The 10,000-nt window shown below is 47.0% G+C and overlaps 1 protein-coding gene across 7 annotated transcripts in view; it reads right to left on the bottom strand.

Moving 5' to 3' along the window:
- LOC139555089 (collagen alpha-1(XVI) chain-like) overlaps window positions 1-10,000 on the bottom strand; it is a 123,662-nt gene that overhangs the window by 63,311 nt on the left and 50,351 nt on the right. For all 7 annotated transcript variants that reach the window (XM_071368568.1, XM_071368569.1, XM_071368563.1 and 4 more), the window contains exons 6-8: window positions 3,888-4,169; window positions 3,136-3,216; window positions 147-221 (exon numbers count right to left, since the gene is read on the bottom strand). In XM_071368568.1, coding sequence (XP_071224669.1) covers window positions 147-221; window positions 3,136-3,216; window positions 3,888-4,169 — 438 coding nt within the window. The remainder of the gene's footprint in view (window positions 1-146; window positions 222-3,135; window positions 3,217-3,887; window positions 4,170-10,000) is intronic.

Raw genomic sequence — 10,000 nt, 5'->3', positions numbered from 1 at the left:
GATTATAAGGGGAAAAACAATGGAATATTTTGGCAGAACTGCTCCCTCCCTTTGTCTACCTGTTCGTGCTTAGCCAGGAGTTTTGTTAGTTTATCTGTTCATATATTTGAGTGTGCATGTGTGTATGTGTGTACTGCGTGTGTTACCTGATTAAAGGCAAGGACCTGCTGCTCCAGGTCATTTTCGGCAGCGCGGCGACTCTTGAGGGCACCAGGGGGGCACTAAGAGACAGAGAGATCAGAAGTCAAAGTAGCTCTCATAAAGGTAGCATTCTATGGGTGCTTCCATCTTGAGTTACACTACACACAGGTCTATACAGCTATGTGTGCTTCCATCTCAAGTTACACTACACATAGGTCCATACAGCTATGGGTGCTACCATCTCGAGTTACACTACACACAGGTCCATACAGCTATGGGTGCTTCCATCTCGAGTTACACTACACACAGGTCCATACAGCTATGTGTGCTTCCATCTCGAGTTACACTACACACAGGTCCATACAGCTATGGGTGCTTCCATCTCGAGTTACACTACACACAGGTCCATACAGCTATGGGTGCTTCCATCTCGAGTTACACTACACACAGGTCCATACAGCTATGGGTGCTTCCATCTCGAGTTACACTACACACAGGTCCATACAGCTATGGGTGCATCCATCCCGAGTTACACTACACACAGGTCCATACAGCTATTGGTGCTTCCATCTCGAGTTACACTACACACAGGTCCATACAGCTATGGGTGCTTCCATCTCGAGTTACACTACACACAGGTCCATACAGCTATGGGTGCTTCCATCTCGAGTTACACTACACACAGGTCCATACAGCTATGGGTGCATCCATCCCGAGTTCCACTACACACAGGTGTTCAGAGCACGCTAGATAGCTAATTAGCACAGGTGGTCGCCTCTTGTCTGTAACATGGAGATATGGCAGAGTGGGAACATTAACTCTATCAAGATGTGTATCAATTTGACTCTTTTATTTTTATTATCTTGCTGATATGAAAGATAAGGTCCTTCCGCTTCCTAAACCGGACCTCAAGTGCTGCGTGTTAATGTTCAGACTGAGCGTCAGGGCTCTAACCTCCCCTGCACAAAAGACGCCTTCGTCCAATGACCCTCACGTGTAATGTAATGGAGAGTCATCATCAAGGGCTTAGGTCTAAGGTGAAAGTGTAGCCTACAGGTAGAAAACATCAGGGAACTGCCTGGAAACAGCTCAACTGACGACAAAGTAGTCCAACAGGTCAATATGTTGAGGGGTCTTTCATTGTAACACACGACAGTAAGCCTAGCCCTCTCTGACACTCCAAGTCTAGTCATAAAAGCAGCCTGGTCTCAGACTAGACATAACGTAGTACATTTACATCCGGGACACTCAAATTAGTATATGTTACATTTGGTATGGTTACATAAAACAGAAGGTTACTTAAGCCAAAAAAGCAGGTAGGGTGGTTGGTCAGGATGGATTGGTGGACATATAACATGAATGTCCAGCAACCCAAATATCGTGTGTTTGAATCTCATCACGGACAACTTTAGCATTTTATCTAATTAGCAACTTTGCAACTACTTAGCATGTTAGCTAACCCTTCCCCTAACCCTTTAACCTAACTCCTAACCCTAACCCTAACCCTAACCTGTTAACGTTGGCCACCTTGCCACCTATCTAACAAATTGAAACATAACATATCATACTAATTGGAGTGGTCCGAATCGACCCCTGAGTCCAGGTTGATAAAACTGTCATCTCCCACTTTTCTCTGTGACATCTCTCTCCTATCTTTATCAAACAGCCGATGTCTCTTCTCAGAACTATTGGTGGGATGTGTGTGCTGCTGCTCCTGGTTCAGTTGGAAGCAGTGTTTCCGGTGAGCCCTACAGCAGACAGCTCAGAGTGCAAGAGAAGAGGGAGGAGAGTTGGATGTCTCTTCCTCCTCTCCTCTTCAAAGGAAATCACTTTTTTCTAGAGGGTTCTGAAAGTGTTCTGGGCTGTTCTACAGTTCTGAAGGTGTTCTGAGTAACTTCTCTCTCCCTGTTTGTCTGTGTTTCATACATAGGCCTATATGCAGCGTACAGACAGACACACACACACACACACACACACACACACACACACACACACACACACACACACACACACACACACACACACACACACACACACACACACACACACACACACACACACACACACACACACACACACACACACTCACTCACACACATGAAGGACACTTCCACATATGTACAAAAAGTCTGTACAGACAAAAACAGACATCAGGGCGGAAATGCCTTCAGGTTAAAAATAATATCAGAAATGGCTGTGCTCTCCACCCATACCTGAGCTCTCTCTTTCTCTCTTTCTCTCTTCCTCTGTCAACATTGTTGATTCTGCACAATCCGCTTGATACCAACTGGGTGGGAACACTTTCTCCAGGCAAACATCCTCAAAATCAGCAAGTCTACATATGATGGTGGTTGTGGGAGCGATGTGTGATGCTTGGTGTGATGGTTGCAGAAGCATTGTGTGATGGTTGGTGTGGTGGATGTGGGAGCGATGTGTGATGGTTGTAACAGCGTTGTGTGATGGTCGGTGTGATGGTTGCAGAAGCATTGTGTGATGGTTGGTGTGGTGGATGTGGGAGCGATGTGTGATGGTTGTAAAAGCGTTGTGTGATGGTCGGTGTGATGGTTGCAGAAGCATTGTGTGATGGTTGGTGTGGTGGATGTGGGAGCGATGTGTGATGGTTGTAAAAGCGTTGTGTGATGGTTGGCGTGATGGTTGCAGAAGCATTGTGTGATGGTTGGTGTGGTGGATGTGGGAGCGATGTGTGATGGTTGTAAAAGCGTTGTGTGATGGTCGGTGTGATGGTTGCAGAAGCATTGTGTGATGGTTGGTGTGGTGGATGTGCGAGCGATGTGTGATGGTTGTAAAAGTGTTGTGTGATGGTCGGTGGGATGGTTGCAGAAGCATTGTGTGATGGTTGGTGTGGTGGATGTGGGAGCGATGTGTGATGGTTGTAAAAGTGTTGTGTGATGGTCGGTGTGATGGTTGCAGAAGCATTGTGTGATGGTTGGTGTGGTGGATGTGGGAGCGATGTGTAATGTCTGGTGTTCTCACCCGAGCACCAGGTATCTCACAACAGGCCTCCTGACTGGCCAGGGAGGCATCACAGTACACCATCACCTGCTGAATGTCCATCTGTGAGACAGGCAGAGATGAAGAGGACAGGGGGCACGCAAGAAAAGAAGGGAGAGAGAGGGGACGAGAGGATGGAAGAGAGAGAGAGATAGAAGGATAACAAATATTGTTAGAGACCAAGTATACCCACTACAACCCCACTACTACAGCCCCAACCACCACCCCTAAATATACCTGTCCCCTCTTCCCACAATCTCCACCTCTCCCTCCATCTCCTCCCTCCTGCCATCCTCTCCACCTTTCCTTACATCTCTCCCCTCCTCCAAGCCTCTCCACCTCTCCCTCCACCTCCTCCCTCCTCCCATCCTCTCCACCTTTCCTTACATCTCTCCCCTCCTCCAAGCCTCTGCATCTCTCCCTCTCCCTCCACCTCCTCCCTCCTCCCATCCTCTCCACCTTTCCTTACATCTCTCCCCTCCTCCAAGCCTCTCCACCTCTCCCTCTCCCTCCACCTCCTCCCTCCTCCCATCCTCTCTACCTTTCCTTACATCTCTCCCCTCCTCCAAGCCTCTCCACCTCCACCTCTCCCTCCATCTCTTCCCTCCTTCCACAGTCTCCACCTCCATGTAGCTACTCCCCACATACAGGTTGGCCCAACCCCATCTCCCTACTCCCAACTTCCTACTACAATCAACCCCCCCCTTCTCCCTCCCTGGTCTTCCAGTCAATACCTCCACAGGGGCAGCATCAGTGGCTCTGATGCCCAGCAGGGTGTGTCCCTCGGTGGGTAGCTCTCCCCGGGGCTCCAGGGGCATGGTCTGGATGGAGCTGCAGTCCACGTGTAGAGAGGCTGCTCCCTGTTGGACGCTGAGGGCCAGTTTGTGCCAGCCACTGTCCAGGAGAGACTCCACGCCCTCCCCACTGAACGAACACCCAACTGGGTCACTCAGGGGGTCGGTCCCCCGCGCACGCAGGGACAGGGTGGCCTCAGGGCCATTCAGGTCAAGAGAGAACTTGGGGGAGGGAGGACAGAGTGGGGGAGAGGAAGGAAGGAGGAGAGGGGGGGAGAGGAGGAGGCAGGGGAGGGGAGGGTAGGGGGGAGATAGGGGGAGAGGAGGAGGTAGGGGAGGGGGGGGGGGGGCAGGGAAAAAACAGTTGTATCACATCTGTTTGGGAAACAACACCTCTACAGAGGAGTCTACAGATCTGACAGAATCTGATATTGTATTGTAGGTGTAACCAATGTTGAAGCCAATGCCTCATTGAATATGCCTATCCAGTCCCAAGCAGTAGCCACTAGGAGAAGGAGCTACACGTTCGGTACAGTGCTTTGTGTCTGAATGTGGGCTACATGGAACACACTGCAAAGTTAGCAAAGACATAGACAAACTGTATACTAATTATTGCCACTGATTATTGCCACACAATCAATCATTTATAATGAGATGGTTTGCCTGCAATTCATCATATACATGAAGTATTTAAATGTGGCTTCAGCCTTATTATAGAAGTAACATGAATAATAATGAGAAACAACAGAGAGAGAGAGAGGAGAAGCTGAAGGGAGGATAGAGCGTGGAGAGATGGAGGAGAGGAAAGAGAGCGATGGCATTGTGCTTTAGGAGTGGGATTTGGCTAGGAGTGTGTGATATTGTGCTTTAGGAGTGGGATGTGGCTAGGAGTGTGTGATATTGTGCTTTAGGAGTGGGATGTGGCTAGGAGTGTGTGATATTGTGCTTTAGGAGTGGGATTTGGCTAGGAGTGTGTGATATTGTGCTTTAGGAGTGGGATTTGGCTAGGAGTGTGTGATATTGTGCTTTAGGAGTGGGATTTGGCTAGGAGTGTGTGATATTGTGCTTTAGGAGTGGGATTTGGCTAGGAGTGTGTGATATTGTGCTTTAGGAGTGGGATTTGGCTAGGAGTGTGTGATATTGTGCTTTAGGAGTGGGATTTGGCTAGGAGTGTGTGATATTGTGCTTTAGGAGTGGGATTTGGCTAGGAGTGTGTGATATTGTGCTTTAGGAGTGGGATTTGGCTAGGAGTGTGTGATATTGTGCTTTAGGAGTGGGATTTGGCTAGGAGTGTGTGATATTGTGCTTTAGGAGTGGGATTTGGCTAGGAGTGTGTGATATTGTGCTTTAGGAGTGGGATTTGGCTAGGAGTTTGTGATATTGTGCTTTAGGAGTGGGATGTGGCTAGGAGTGTGTGATATTGTGCTTTAGGAGTGGGATGTGGCTAGGAGTGTGTGATATTGTGCTTTAGGAGTGGGATTTGGCTAGGAGTGTGTGATATTGTGCTTTAGGAGTGGGATTTGGCTAGGAGTGTGTGATATTGTGCTTTAGGAGTGGGATTTGGCTAGGAGTGTGTGATATTGTGCTTTAGGAGTGGGATTTGGCTAGGAGTGTGTGATATTGTGCTTTAGGAGTGGGATTTGGCTAGGAGTGTGTGATATTGTGCTTTAGGAGTGGGATTTGGCTAGGAGTGTGTGATATTGTGCTTTAGGAGTGGGATTTGGCTAGGAGTGTGTGATATTGTGCTTTAGGAGTGGGATTTGGCTAGGAGTGTGTGATATTGTGCTTTAGGAGTGGGATTTGGCTAGGAGTGTGTGATATTGTGCTTTAGGAGTGGGATTTGGCTAGGAGTGTGTGATATTGTGCTTTAGGAGTGGGATTTGGCTAGAAGTGTGTGATATTGTGCTTTAGGAGTGGGATTTGGCTAGGAGTGTGTGATATTGTGCTTTAGGAATGGGATGTGGCTAGGAGTGTGTGATATTGTGCTTTAGGAGTGGGATTTGGCTAGGAGTGTGTGATATTGTGCTTTAGGAGTGGGATTTGGCTAGGAGTGTGTGATATTGTGCTTTAGGAGTGGGATTTGGCTAGGAGTGTGTGATATTGTGCTTTAGGAGTGGGATTTGGCTAGGAGTGTGTGATATTGTGCTTTAGGAGTGGGATTTGGCTAGGAGTGTGTGATATTGTGCTTTAGGAGTGGGATTTGGCTAGGAGTGTGTGATATTGTGCTTTAGGAGTGGGATTTGGCTAGGAGTGTGTGATATTGTGCTTTAGGAGTGGGATTTGGCTAGGAGTGTGTGATATTGTGCTTTAGGAGTGGGATTTGGCTAGGAGTGTGTGATATTGTGCTTTAGGAGTGGGATGTGGCTAGGAGTGTGTGATATTGTGCTTTAGGAGTGGGATTTGGCTAGGAGTGTGTGATATTGTGCTTTAGGAGTGGGATTTGGCTAGGAGTGTGTGATATTGTGCTTTAGGAATGGGATGTGGCTAGGAGTGTGTGATATTGTGCTTTAGGAGTGGGATTTGGCTAGGAGTGTGTGATATTGTGCTTTAGGAGTGGGATTTGGCTAGGAGTGTGTGATATTGTGCTTTAGGAGTGGGATTTGGCTAGGAGTGTGTGATATTGTGCTTTAGGAGTGGGATTTGGCTAGAAGTGTGTGATATTGTGCTTTAGGAGTGGGATTTGGCTAGGAGTGTGTGATATTGTGCTTTAGGAGTGGGATTTGGCTAGGAGTGTGTGATATTGTGCTTTAGGAATGGGATGTGGCTAGGAGTGTGTGATATTGTGCTTTAGGAGTGGGATTTGGCTAGGAGTGTGTGATATTGTGCTTTAGGAGTGGGATTTGGCTAGGAGTGTGTGATATTGTGCTTTAGGAGTGGGATTTGGCTAGAAGTGTGTGATATTGTGCTTTAGGAGTGGGATTTGGCTAGGAGTGTGTGATATTGTGCTTTAGGAGTGGGATTTGGCTAGGAGTGTGTGATATTGTGCTTTAGGAGTGGGATTTGGCTAGGAGTGTGTGATATTGTGCTTTAGGAATGGGATGTGGCTAGGAGTGTGTGATATTATGCTTTAGGAGTGGGATTTGGCTAGGAGTGTGTGATATTGTGCTTTAGGAGTGGGATTTGGCTAGGAGTGTGTGATATTGTGCTTTAGGAGTGGGATTTGGCTAGGAGTGTGTGATATTGTGCTTTAGGAGTGGGATTTGGCTAGGAGTGTGTGATATTGTGCTTTAGGAGTGGGATTTGGCTAGGAGTGTGTGATATTGTGCTTTAGGAGTGGGATTTGGCTAGGAGTGTGTGATATTGTGCTTTAGGAGTGGGATTTGGCTAGGAGTGTGTGATATTGTGCTTTAGGAGTGGGATTTGGCTAGGAGTGTGTGATATTGTGCTTTAGGAGTGGGATTTGGCTAGGAGTGTGTGATATTGTGCTTTAGGAGTGGGATTTGGCTAGGAGTGTGTGATATTGTGCTTTAGGAGTGGGATTTGGCTAGGAGTGTGTGATATTGTGCTTTAGGAGTGGGATTTGGCTAGGAGTGTGTGATATTGTGCTTTAGGAGTGGGATTTGGCTAGGCGTGTGTGATATTGTGCTTTAGGAGTGGGATTTGGCTAGGAGTGTGTGATATTGTGCTTTAGGAGTGGGATTTGGCTAGGAGTGTGTGATATTGTGCTTTAGGAGTGGGATTTGGCTAGGAGTGTGTGATATTGTGCTTTAGGAGTGGGATTTGGCTAGGAGTGTGTGATATTGTGCTTTAGGAGTGGGATTTGGCTAGGAGTGTGTGATATTGTGCTTTAGGAGTGGGATTTGGCTAGGCGTGTGTGATATTGTGCTTTAGGAGTGGGATTTGGCTAGGCGTGTGTGATATTGTGCTTTAGGAGTGGGATTTGGCTAGGAGTGTGTGATATTGTGCTTTAGGAGTGGGATTTGGCTAGGAGTGTGTGATATTGTGCTTTAGGAGTGGGATTTGGCTAGGAGTGTGTGATATTGTGCTTTAGGAGTGGGATTTGGCTAGGAGTGTGTGATATTGTGCTTTAGGAGTGGGATTTGGCTAGGAGTGTGTGATATTGTGCTTTAGGAGTGGGATTTGGCTAGGAGTGTGTGATATTGTGCTTTAGGAGTGGGATTTGGCTAGGAGTGTGTGATATTGTGCTTTAGGAGTGGGATTTGGCTAGGAGTGTGTGATATTGTGCTTTAGGAGTGGGATTTGGCTAGAAGTGTGTGATATTGTGCTTTAGGAGTGGGATTTGGCTAGGAGTGTGTGATATTGTGCTTTAGGAGTGGGATTTGGCTAGGAGTGTGTGATATTGTGCTTTAGGAATGGGATGTGGCTAGGAGTGTGTGATATTGTGCTTTAGGAGTGGGATTTGGCTAGGAGTGTGTGATATTGTGCTTTAGGAGTGGGATTTGGCTAGGAGTGTGTGATATTGTGCTTTAGGAGTGGGATTTGGCTAGAAGTGTGTGATATTGTGCTTTAGGAGTGGGATTTGGCTAGGAGTGTGTGATATTGTGCTTTAGGAGTGGGATTTGGCTAGGAGTGTGTGATATTGTGCTTTAGGAGTGGGATTTGGCTAGGAGTGTGTGATATTGTGCTTTAGGAATGGGATGTGGCTAGGAGTATGTGATATTATGCTTTAGGAGTGGGATTTGGCTAGGAGTGTGTGATATTGTGCTTTAGGAGTGGGATTTGGCTAGGAGTGTGTGATATTGTGCTTTAGGAGTGGGATTTGGCTAGGAGTGTGTGATATTGTGCTTTAGGAGTGGGATTTGGCTAGGAGTGTGTGATATTGTGCTTTAGGAGTGGGATTTGGCTAGGAGTGTGTGATATTGTGCTTTAGGAGTGGGATTTGGCTAGGAGTGTGTGATATTGTGCTTTAGGAGTGGGATTTGGCTAGGAGTGTGTGATATTGTGCTTTAGGAGTGGGATTTGGCTAGGAGTGTGTGATATTGTGCTTTAGGAGTGGGATTTGGCTAGGAGTGTGTGATATTGTGCTTTAGGAGTGGGATTTGGCTAGGAGTGTGTGATATTGTGCTTTAGGAGTGGGATTTGGCTAGGAGTGTGTGATATTGTGCTTTAGGAGTGGGATTTGGCTAGGAGTGTGTGATATTGTGCTTTAGGAGTGGGATTTGGCTAGGAGTGTGTGATATTGTGCTTTAGGAGTGGGATTTGGCTAGGAGTGTGTGATATTGTGCTTTAGGAGTGGGATTTGGCTAGGAGTGTGTGATATTGTGCTTTAGGAGTGGGATTTGGCTAGGAGTGTGTGATATTGTGCTTTAGGAGTGGGATTTGGCTAGGAGTGTGTGATATTGTGCTTTAGGAGTGGGATTTGGCTAGGAGTGTGTGATATTGTGCTTTAGGAGTGGGATTTGGCTAGGAGTGTGTGATATTGTGCTTTAGGAGTGGGATTTGGCTAGGAGTGTGTGATATTGTGCTTTAGGAGTGGGATTTGGCTAGGCGTGTGTGATATTGTGCTTTAGGAGTGGGATTTGGCTAGGAGTGTGTGATATTGTGCTTTAGGAGTGGGATTTGGCTAGGAGTGTGTGATATTGTGCTTTAGGAGTGGGATTTGGCTAGGAGTGTGTGATATTGTGCTTTAGGAGTGGGATTTGGCTAGGAGTGTGTGATATTGTGCTTTAGGAGTGGGATTTGGCTAGGAGTGTGTGATATTGTGCTTTAGGAGTGGGATTTGGCTAGGCGTGTGTGATATTGTGCTTTAGGAGTGGGATTTGGCTAGGCGTGTGTGATATTGTGCTTTAGGAGTGGGATTTGGCTAGGAGTGTGTGATATTGTGCTTTAGGAGTGGGATTTGGCTAGGAGTGTGTGATATTGTGCTTTAGGAGTGGGATTTGGCTAGGAGTGTGTGATATTGTGCTTTAGGAGTGGGATTTGGCTAGGAGTGTGTGATATTGTGCTTTAGGAGTGGGATTTGGCTAGGAGTGTGTGATATTGTGCTTTAGGAGTGGGATTTGGCTAGGAGTGTGTGATATTGTGCTTTAGGAGTGGGATTTGGCTAGGAGTGTGTGATATTGTGCTTTAGGAATGGGATTTGGCTAGGAGTG

This window comes from Salvelinus alpinus, chromosome 26 (assembly GCF_045679555.1).
Source record: "Salvelinus alpinus chromosome 26, SLU_Salpinus.1, whole genome shotgun sequence".
NCBI classification, from domain to species: domain Eukaryota; kingdom Metazoa; phylum Chordata; class Actinopteri; order Salmoniformes; family Salmonidae; genus Salvelinus; species Salvelinus alpinus.
This window is presented reverse-complemented; position numbering and strand designations above follow the sequence as displayed.